Raw genomic sequence first — 12,060 nt, forward strand, 5'->3', positions numbered from 1 at the left:
GAATGGAGAAAATATTAATTTGAGAAATTTCAAAATTAGAGATTTATATTTCGTGTCGAAAATATTTAATTTGAGGATTTTTGGATTTTGAGATTTTAATATCCGAAATTCTTAAATTAAAATATTAGAATATTTGAATTGATTAATTATGGGATTTAAGATTTAAATTATGAGTTTGATCGTAAGAAGAATTTAATTTGAGGATAAAATCCAAGCAGGGACCAATTTGTAAATATTGAAAAGTTCAAGGACTAAAATGCGATAAAGTCCAAAATTATTTAATTTTAATTCGAGAATGTTTAATTTGAGAATATTTAGAGTTTAGAATTAAATTATAATATTTTTTAATTATTTGGGATTGAAATTGAATTAAATCGTTTGTCCGAGGACTAATTTACAAATATGCAAAAGATTAGGGACCAAAATAAAATTTCCTTGCAAGTGGCCCTTTATACGTGTGCTTTGTATGACAATTGATCAGAAACTCAGCCAACTTCAGATTGCACGAGAGAGGAGAAAGAAAATGGTTTAAGCCATTTTCAACCTTCCTAGCTCCGATAAAAATTGATCTGCCCGGTAGAATTTCCGATTGATCATATATTTGCGATCACAGCTATGAGTGATACGTTTTGACGTAAGTTTTAAAAAGTTCTATCATGTTTAAATTTTATGATATTGTTGGAATTAATATTTGATGGTATTAACGTGTTCTAGTACATACGACGATAGCATATTTAAGACGAATCGAGAAAAGATCGTCGTTTGAACATGTTTATGATTTTTGAAAGAATTTGTGAAATACTGAATTTTTGGGGCTGTTATATACGTGAATATGCTGCTGAATTGGTGATGAGATGATTTTTGAATGATGATATTATTGATGCTTAAACTTTTGGAAAGACCGGTTTCGATCCGTTATGCCGCCGGTTGAAGATTTTGTATTGATATGAACTTCTGAACATGTTGGGCTGTTATTTTCGAAATTTGGCTGATATATTGATGTTGATATTGGCTTTAGGTTAATGTTTAGATGATGTTTCAGCTTTCGGAATTATCGACTTCGAACCGTTACGCCGTCGGGTTGCAATTTAATCCGATATCAGCTATAGATTGAATTTAGCACTAAATATCAGATATGAGAATGATATTAAGCATATTGTACACTTCATTTCGTTGGAAATTGAAGTTATCGAAGTCGAATCGACGAATTCGAGCCGTTTGAACAATTAAAGTTGAACTAAGAATTTGATCAACTATCAACGTCAATGAGCAAGCGTGGAATGAATAGAAGTTTAGATATGCCATCTGATTTGAAGCTAGCAAGCTTGAATATGTCAACACTACGATTGGAAGGTATGATTCGACATTATTCCCGACAGGTAGAACAACTCGAGTACGTTGTAGTTTTCGAGTTTTCCGAATCACATACTTGATTGCTTAAATGTGCTTAAATGTTCTTATGTGATTTTGCTGATTCTTATTGCTTGGCTTGATTATTGATTTGATTGTTCAAGATGTGTTAGCTTATTTAATGCATATAGATATGTTGCATTCATCTTGAACCCTATCTTGAATAGCACAGAGGGCAGAATGGCCTAGAGTGCAGATGAAGTTTGGAGGGCTATAGTTGAGTGGCACGGAATGTAGATTTACTTTCAGAGCTAGATGACTCGCTATAGTTGCGCCAAATTTAGGGGATTTGAGATATTTAACTCCACCTCGATTGGGTAAGTAGGTGGTCGATTAAAGATTTTATTTCCCCGGGATCCCAAGAACTCAGATGTATTGGTATCAGCTTTGATAATCTATTCCTTGAACATGCATTGCATTTATGCATTAATCTAGAGATTTCTATGGTTTAGAATATGCGTTGATAAATGCTAGCGTGTGATTATATGACATTCAAGATATGAATGTATTTATATGATTGATTTGATATTGCGGTAGATGAATAAATATGTTGTAAGAATTAAGACTCGATTATGCCTCTATGATTTACATGTTCTTACATGTTTATGATTTAAAATTATTATAACATATAGATTTCATATGCTTAAATAATTTATATGCATGTCGTTCATACTGAGAATTATATTTTCACCGGAGTTATCTGGTTATTGCTTTGTTTGTATGTGTGCATTGCAATAGGTGGGGCAGGAGCTGGTCAAAATTGACGTTGAAAGCTCAAGAGAGAGTTTTAGCATGTGGTGACTCGGGTTTAAGCAGATGATATGTTGTTTAGATGTTGAGCCTTGGAATAACATGTGAGAACAAGCACAAGAACTTTGTATATATGTTGCATTTGTTGAATACTCGTTTATATTCTAGTTTTTTCTTATATTTGATTCACTAGATAGTTGTGACATCAACTTGTGAACATGATTAGAGCTTGGTATAATGTATGTGCATGTTGTAGATTGAAAAGAGCATGCTTTGGAAGAGATTAATCAGAGCAAAGTCTAGCTGCGGAAAACAGAGCAGATTTCTGCATATGGCAGCGCCCGAGCTGCAGAAAAAGGTAGCCCGAGCGCAGCCCTGTGTAGTCCAACCCGTAGGTTGGTTCAAGAAGGAGCGCCCGAGCGGCCATATATGGCAGCTTGAGCGCAACCCCCTCCGAAAAAAAAAATTGGTTCTTTTTGCGACGTGATGTTGCGTCGCCAAATGTATAGTTTTGCATCGCCAAATGTCTTGGTTTAATTTTTGTTTTTCGTAAATAGATTATATTTTTACTTGATAAGATTGATTATTGTAATCATGTTGCTTATTTATCAGATTGATATTGAATGTGTTTAAAAATTGAGATTAGCACCCGAGGTCCCCACATGATGCGTTTCGGATGTCTTTGGTTAAAGTTTATGGAGATTCAAGGGTTTAGATGTGTAAAAATCAGACTTTTGGTGTGTGTTTTTGTTGTATGTGAAGTTTTAGTTCAAATCGTTGAAACTTGGATAATTTTGGTTGAATCGTTCGAAGTTTTTCATGTCATAAGTGTATGTTTTCAGTCCTCACATGTGTTTTAGCGTTAGGGAGTCGAGTAGGGGCCAAAAAGATGGAATACATTGTTTTGGGAAACTGCGCGTTGTTGCCTGGAATTTCAGGCAGCGACCATGTGCTCAAGCGACAGTTTTTGCATGCTTGAGCGCGACTTTTTCATGCTCTAGCTGTAACTTTTGCATGCTCGAGCGCGGAGGGTTCTGCCCAAAATTTTCAAAACTTGTATTTTAATTTCAAATTTTAATTTTATGACTTTTTAATCTATTATAAGTGTTTTAAGATGATCTATGGGAAAACGTTTCAAATTTGAAAGTCCGGACGGACGAAACGACTCACGTGGATTGATTATGCCATTTAATACATGTATATGACTTGTACCTTCGTGGAAGCTATTTTTCCATGGAATGTTATGAATTATTTTATGCATGTATAGTTTCCATATAGATTTTAACATGAATGAATTTTTTACGAAAGTTTTTAACCATGAAGTTTATGGAAATATAAGTATGATGATGAATGTTACGACAATGTACGAGAAGGATTTTTGATGTTTTATGTGCCTTTGTGGTGGAAAAACGAGATGAAATGATGGGATTTGGACTTTTGGGATGAGCTTCGAAAAGGCCAGTCCAAATATGGCCCAAGAGAATTTTGAAACGGCTCTCTGAGATGAGCTCCAGAGATGACTTTCCAAACACGTACCATGAATGAGATGACCTTAGTCATCACTGGTGGTTAAGTAACAAGTATTCCAGCTCATCCACATAAATTGTCTGCGACCAAGCTTACCTCATTCTACTCTTTTCTTCACAAGACTGCGGTGAAGACTTGGACACCTTCCACAAACTCTACCAGTTTCACTAAATATTAAGTGCAGGTGCTATATTATATTGGGACTCGAGAAACTTTTAATTATTGCAGACTTGTGTTTGACACAGTCATGGCCTTTGCTAATTTTGGTCAAGTCACCTACAAGATCCCGTACCCCTCTTTGATTTATGTCATGTTAGTGAGTCAATGAATTGAGAAATATGATGATGAGAGTTTGTCTGATGCTAGGGAAGTGCTGAAGCTTGCTCTTGCTCTTCTCAGAGGAAACAGGAAATTTGATTTACCATGGATAGTATCGGATTTTGTGGCAGGTGTTGTGTCATATGTTGACAACACTGCCCCTGTTATTTCATTTTTTGTGCCACCTACTTCAAACCTGCAGATGGACTCCGCCTTTCTGCAAGCCCAACTGTTTCATGTTGAAAAGAAGATTCACCAAGCCAAGGCAAATATTTCTTATTATGAAGCCTTGAAATTTCACTAGTAAAGTCTACTTGGTGTTGGATCCTCTTCTGGACAAAAAAGAGAGAGAGAGAGAGATAGAAGAAGAAGAAGAAGAAGAAGAAGAAGAAGAAGAAGAAGAAGACAATGATGGCTCATCTGATAGCAATCAGTTTTATTTTGGTGGTTTAGATTGTTTTGAGTTGTTCTCTCGAAACTTTTCTGTTTTGTGTTTTCTTTTCTTTTTGCTCTGATCTGTTTCTAATAAATATTGATGTTAATTTGTTTTATTATGACTCCTTGATGTGTTCTAAGTTTGTTTTTCTCTGCTCTGTTAATATTGAAATCAAGTGTTGTGAGAAGATGTTGGTAACTGATAAGAGTGTTTTCATGCATGATTTTGTGTTAGTTTTTGATTAATTTTGAATAAATTCGTGTTGTGTTAGTGTCATTTAAGTTTAAATTTATTTGTTATTTCATGCATGTGGTCTACATTACACTTTCCTTGGTTTGAATGAAGGAACAATGAAGAAATGAAGATTATGGGGCAAGAGAAGAGCCGCAAGAAGGAATCACAAAGTAGCGATTATCAAAAACTTATTTATGATACTAGAGTGATCCAAATAAAATATCCACCATTCAAAATGAAGTTCAAGATGTTTTGAAGCTGCTGTCCAAATTTCAGCTCGATCTGACAGCTAGAACTCTCGATATGAATTTTTCAAAAATGCTGCGCGTTGGGAAAAAATTGGTGCGCTCGTGTGGGATGTTTCTACCGCTCGAGCACAACCTGTGTGAGAAAAAAGTCTGGAACAGAGTGTTTGGCGCTCAAGCGAGGATTTTCTTCCGCTCGAGCACGTTCGGCGTAAGAATAATGAGCAGATCAAAAAGTTGTGTGCTCGAACGGGGCTTTTATGCACTCAAGCGCGATCGCGGGGAAAAGTTTTCTATTTTTCGGACTCTTTTGAAAGGAAACAAAGTTATGGACTATAGGGGATCTATATATACAAAAATACATCAGATCTCGAGGGACGGAACGTATAGATCGAAGGCGGCGGCTAGGGATTGGAAGAATTGAAAGAACTTTAATCTTTTCATCTTCTTCTTCTTCTTCTTCTTCTTAAGTTTTTCTTCTTTTTATGATTTAAACTACTTTTTGAATATTTTTCTTGTTTATTGATTATTTTTTCTACATCCAACACCATGAGATTGGGTCGAAACTAATTTATGTTTGAGACGTGGTTACATGTTTGATTATATTTTGGATATTTTTCAGTTATTGATTGATGTCAGTTTAATATTTCTTGTAAATAGTCTGATCATCTAGTCATATGTTTGTTGATTAATCACAAATCTAAAGATGATTGATTAAAGATAACTTCAAAAATATCAAACAACATATTGTTAAACCGACTAGAAATAGTATTCGATTTCAGTATGCGATTTTAGGTGAAAACTGAATTTTCATAATTATTGAATGAGTTTGAGTTTGATTAAAATTAATTAGAAATAATTAATCCGTCCAACTTGAATAGGTTAGTAATTCTAGAAATAGATTGTTGAATAAGATATAAAATTTCACTGTGATTGGAATAAACATGATTTCCAGTCTGTGCCATGTGCATGCATAAATTAATTTGATATCTTCGTGTGTCTTGGTTGTCTCTTTTAATTGAATTTATAATCCAATTCCTATTTTCGTTGGTTTTAAATTTATTTTTTGTCAATTTATTTATTATTTAATCTTGAAGTGAATGAATCAAATTTCTTCTTTTTATTAATTTGTCTAGATTAAGTTAAATAATCAAATCTTGATAATTGACTACAGTCTCTTTGGGATCGATACTTTGACTTGTTACCATATACTATAACTTGACCTAGTGCACTTGCTAGTTCCAACCAAATTCGTGTCAGTAACATCTTCGACAACACCTGGGATTATACTAAGAGAGGGAATTGACATCAGGGGGAGTTGTGATATGCTAAATTGTGTACATATGTTTTGTCTAGAAAGACAAAAGGAGGGAGATTGAAGGGAATATTTGTTTACTACAATATTTTCAAGTTTTAAAAAGATTTATTTAAGTATTTTGTCTTTCGTGAACTTCAAGTTTCAAAAACTGATTGAGATATATTAAAAATGAAATATCTTGTACTTAAATGATTTATTTATTTAATTATTTGATATGAGATATTAAGTAGTTATCAATATGAATTTTTATTTCCTAACTTATCAATGTTTTTTTATTTTTGTAGATTTGATCGAGTTTAAAAAAGAAACAAGATCAAGCTACGAGGAGATGATTTTTACGCTTAAATAGAAGGGTACTTCACGTTTAATGTAGATTTTTAGTGCGTGCAAAATTGAGAGAGTTTTAGTGTATAAGAGAAGACATAGAACTCGACTTTTGGAGTGCTGAATATGTTGAAAAGTTCTTGTCAATTTGATGAATTTATTGATTGTAGATGTTTTAAAGATTTGAGAGCATTTGAAGATCGATCGAAGGCCTTGTTGCTCTTGTGTTTGGCATCTAGGGCCAACTCCTTCTTTGTGTTTTTATTATTTATTTTCTTACTTGTTTTTGAAAAAAAATTGATTTTTGAGGTGTTCACTAGTATTAAAGGTTTTTGTAAGACGATTTACAAATTTTTTAGTTAAAGTTTTTGTCCTGAGACACTGCAAAAGTATTTTGTAATTGTGCTTAATTATTCTTGTGTGGTTATTTATTTGTTGTTATTTTATCCACATTTTTAAATATTTTCGCTGCATGTTATGTCATAGGTTATCAACATCTAATGACAACATTTGAATCTGATATTGTTTACAACCATTTATTCCTTACAAAATCGAAATAAACTGCATGATTTGAAATGGATATGTTTTACACCACGTTATAAGTGCTTATACGTATGTATATGGACGGGAACGAAATACTTGCTATATATTTGTTCAAACAAGTCCAGTATATACAAATTATTAAAAATTTTAAGGCACTAAACATCATGTATTGATAAAATACAATTAATTATTGATAAAACATTCTATTCATTTATTTATTTATCTATTTTTTAAAAAATAAATTGATAGCAAATTATATACCAATCAACTGCACCGTGCCAGAATTTAACTTAGCTTGAATAAATTTGAGTTCCAAATCAAAATTTCAACTTTAATCTATCAACCACAAACTTGATTAAATATATTATTGTTATCATCAAAATCAAGATTGATGCACAAATCAACAATCTCTCTATTTTCATAATCACAAAACTTAGATAAAAATATTATGCAACATATTTATCTCTTTTTTGTGAAATAAAAAAAGTACAAAAATATGAAAAATGATGTGCTACGATAGGGGGAGTTTTCAACATATCGTGTACTATTTTTTGACGCACACTCCAACTTAACTAATGTTTTTCTTAGAAGGTGTGATTGCTTATGTCACCAATAAAAAATCTATTATAATTTGTACATGTTGACAATTCTATTAAACATGAAAATTAAAATAGTTTTCCAAATTTATTTTAGGAGTGAAGAAACTTATGAATATCTTCAACATATAGTGTACTATTTTTTGTCGCACACTCCAACATAACTAATATTTTATGAGAAGTTGTAATTGTTTGCGTCGCCAATAAAAAATCTATTATAATCTGTACATGTTGAAAATTCTATTAAACATGAAAAAATTAAAATAGCTTTCCGTATTTATTTTAGGAGTGAAGAAAGTGAAGAAACTTATGCATACCATTACTAATTACTTATATTAAAATACATATGTCTATCTTATGTGCAGTAGATTGGAATTATATACGATTGTACGTTTTTCAATGTTTTATTATCGGTTTTTTTATTTGTTGGATGTTTGACATGTGTAAAAATATGTGGCTGCCACATAGCATAAAGAACCAAATATACGAATGCCTTCAAAAAAAGGTTTTAACCATATACTTCAGAGACTCTTAAAACACACGTCTACATTATCACTCTTAAAATTTACGCATCAAAAACCAAATTTACGAAGACAAAAGTTCCTATCATACACCATTATCACTTGAAGACTTCAGGGATACTAAAACTTCTAACATATCATAATCCACAGACAATTCTCAAAACTCAATCAACTTCCTCTATTTTCGGGCCTGCGCCCCCAAACGTACTGCCGCCTGCAGCAGGGCCATTCTCCTCCGCGCCACCCTGGTACATTTTGGCGATGATCGGGTTGCAGAGATTCTCCAGTTCCTTCAGCTTGTCCTCAAACTCCTCAACTTCCGCAAGCTGGTTTGCATCCAACCATTGGACAGCAGACTCCACTGCTTCCTCAATTTGCTTCTTGTCGGATGCTGGGAGCTTCGAGGCAATCTTCTCATCCTTTATGGTGTTCCTCATGTTGTAAGCATAGTTCTCCAAACTATTTTTTGCGTCCACTTTCTTCTTGTGCTCCTCGTCCTCTGCCTTGTACTTCTCTGCTTCTTGCACCATCTTTTCAATGTCTTCTTTCGACAGCCTGCCCTTATCATTGGTGATAGTGATTTTGTTTTTCTGTCCGGTTGTCTTATCCTCCGCGGAGACGTTTAAGATACCATTTGCGTCGATGTCGAAGCAGACAGTAATCTGAGGAACGCCCCTGGGTGCTGGTGGGATGCCGGTGAGCTCAAATTTGCCAAGTAAATTGTTGTCCTTTGTTCTGGTTCTTTCACCTTCGAAAACCTGAATCAATACCCCAGGCTGATTGTCCGAGTAGGTCGAAAATACTTGTTCTTTCTTGGTGGGAATGGTAGTGTTTCTTGGAATCAGAACAGTCATGACTCCTCCAGCAGTCTCCAATCCAAGGGACAGAGGAGTAACATCCAAAAGAAGCAAATCCTGAACCTTTTCATTCCCTTCACCGCTCAAGATCGCTGCTTGTACGGCAGCACCATATGCAACAGCTTCGTCGGGATTGATGCTCTTGCAAAGCTCTTTGCCATTAAAGAAGTCCTGCAACAATTGCTGAACTTTAGGAATCCTAGTCGAGCCACCAACAAGTACGACATCATGAACGCTACTCTTATCCATCTTAGCATCCCTCAAACACTTCTCAACCGGCTCCATACACTTCCTGAACAGATCCATATTTAGCTCCTCAAATCGTGCTCGAGTAATAGTCGTATAGAAATCAATACCCTCAAACAGAGAATCAATCTCGATAGTCGTCTGCGCAGTGGACGACAAAGTCCTCTTCGCCCTCTCACAGGCAGTCCTTAATCTCCTCAAAGCTCGTGGGTTCCCACTAATATCCTTCTTATTCTTTCTCTTGAACTCCTGAACAAAATGGTTCACCATTCTGTTATCGAAATCCTCTCCCCCAAGGTGAGTATCACCAGCAGTCGCCTTCACTTCAAATATACCCTCCTCGATAGTAAGCAGTGACACGTCGAAAGTACCCCCTCCCAGGTCGAAAATGAGCACATTCTTCTCACCGGAAGTGACCGCTTTCTTGTCCAGTCCATACGCAATAGCGGCAGCGGTCGGCTCGTTGATGATTCGCAGAACATTGAGCCCGGAAATGGCTCCAGCATCCTTAGTGGCCTGACGCTGAGAGTCATTGAAATAAGCAGGCACCGTAACAACCGCATTCTTCACCGTTGTTCCAAGAAAAGCCTCTGCTATTTCTTTCATCTTAACAAGAACCATTGATGAAATCTCCTCAGCAGAGAATTGTTTCTCTTCGCCCTTGTATGAGACCACAATCATGGGCTTGTCCGCTGGTCCCGCAATTACCTTGAATGGCCAGAGTTTGATGTCACTTTGCACCGATGGATCGTTGTATCTTCTCCCGATCAAACGCTTAGCATCTACACGACATATAAACCAAGAATTAAGTAACCCAACTTGGTGAAAAACTCAGATGGTTGAATCAATCAAGAATTTCAAACTTAATTCCCAAAGAAACGAACACAGAACAAAATTTCCAACAATGATGCAACATAAATCGCAACAATTTCGTAACCCAAGCAAGAAAAAGCTTTTGATAACGAAAACAGAACAGAGCAATAAGCTCTGCAACAAAAAAATACGAACAAATATGCAAGGAAAACCAAATAGGATAAACGAAACTCACCAAAAACAGTGTTGACGGGGTTCATGGCCACCTGGTTCTTCGCCGCGTCGCCGATGAGACGCTCAGTGTCCGTGAACGCCACATACGACGGCGTGGTACGATTGCCCTGGTCGTTAGCAATAATCTCAACACGATCATGCTGCCACACGCCGACGCATGAGTATGTCGTTCCCAAATCAATCCCAATAGCAGGTCCTTCGCTCTTTCCAGCCATTATCAACACCAACAATCAAGAAATCACAAACAAACTTAAAATTATCAAAAACCCAGAAAATTTTTTGAGCGCTCGCTTCACTGAATGCTATTTCTGAATCTAAATTTTTCGTACTGGGATCGGGAAAGAGAGAGTGGTATATATGCAGAGTAGAGATGAAGAGCCTAGAAAACACTTGATTCATCTATGGGAAAATTCGACACCTGTTTGCTTGCTTTACAGTGTTCTTCATGTTTCTTGTTTCTTCCAGATTTTTCTATTTGCCACCCAAGTTTTTACTTATTTTCCAATTTAGACCTTGTTTTTGACTTTTCCAAATTTGTTCCCAATTTGAAAATTTACATTTTATTTTTATTTTTTATTTAAAAAGATAACAAAAAATTTATAAATATGGATTTAATTTTATCTAGCCATTTTGAGTGTTCAATTCAGCCATCTTTCGCACAAAATTTATCTGGTAGCAAACTGATATTAACTTAGCCAGAATTATAAATTCAAAGTTGTAAACCCAACTGAATTACGTGAAAATTAGCGATATGGTTTGTTCAACCCGCTTTCTAACAATCACTCGATCATTACAAAAAATCAAGTATCCAAATAAAGTATAATGCAGTTCTATTGGAACATAAAACGTGGGAATTTTTGAAAATGAGGTCTATTGATCCAGTAATATCTTATTTTATCTCGTTTTCATAATTATAATAATTTTAAAAAACAAAACTAAATATGAAATGGAACATATGAGCAATTTTAATGTAATTCGATCCAACTAATTAACCTGCATCTACGGGATCAACCTCGGACATCAAACAAATTCATTAAAACCTCAAAGGACTACAATACAAGGACTTGAACAATTAAAATACTCTCTTTTCTTATGATATCTTTATGATGAATACGTAATTGAACTCCAACTGAAACTGTGAAAATTTCTCTTCCGAGAATGTCACATTTCTCTCTCGATAAATGAATCATGAGGCTTTGAATATGAGTGTACCTCTGACAAGTTGAAAGATCAAAATCAGAATGAATTTGTAATAGCCCGATTCCATTTTACAAGATTAAGTGATTTTAAACATGTTAGAAAATGACATATAATTTTAAAAGTGTCAAAATATGTTAAGGAGTCCCTATTTGGTAAAATGGAGTGTAAAATCAGATACGAAACGTCCAAAAATAGTTGGAATGGTCCCGGGGGTCTCAAAATCGACCAGAAACAGCCAAACGAGTTCGGAAGGACCAGACCAGAACGTTGCGTCCGAACCCGAACGGACGCAACGATCCGGTGCAAGAATGTTGCTTCCGTTTTGAAGAACGTTGCGTCCGTTCTGCTGGCTGGATAGGTGTCGACGAGATCATGACACGTGGTTAGATGGGCAAGAACGTTGCTTCCGTTCTATCGAACGTTGCGTCCGTTCTGCCGGCAGGACAGATGTCAACAAGAGCATTACACGTGGCGGGACAGTTCAGAAC

The 12,060-nt window shown here is 35.3% G+C and overlaps 1 protein-coding gene across 2 annotated transcripts in view; it reads right to left on the reverse strand.

The window, feature by feature from the left end:
• LOC140864752 (heat shock cognate 70 kDa protein 2-like) overlaps window positions 1-10,788 on the reverse strand; it is a 35,845-nt gene extending 25,057 nt beyond the window's left edge. The window contains exons 1-2 of one of the 2 annotated variants that reach the window (XR_012144337.1): window positions 10,374-10,788; window positions 8,242-10,107 (exon numbers count right to left, since the gene is read on the reverse strand). Coding sequence is in view for 1 of the 2 variants with exons in the window: in XM_073269096.1 (XP_073125197.1) it covers window positions 8,387-10,107; window positions 10,374-10,587 (1,935 nt within the window). In the remaining variant the exon portion in view is untranslated. Of the gene's footprint in view, window positions 1-8,195; window positions 10,108-10,373 lie in introns of those variants that run through there. The other variant, XM_073269096.1, reaches the window with a different exon arrangement.
• Window positions 10,789-12,060: the final 1,272 nt, after the last annotated feature.

This window comes from Henckelia pumila, chromosome 4, assembly GCF_033568475.1.
Source record: "Henckelia pumila isolate YLH828 chromosome 4, ASM3356847v2, whole genome shotgun sequence".
Lineage (NCBI taxonomy): Eukaryota > Viridiplantae > Streptophyta > Magnoliopsida > Lamiales > Gesneriaceae > Henckelia > Henckelia pumila.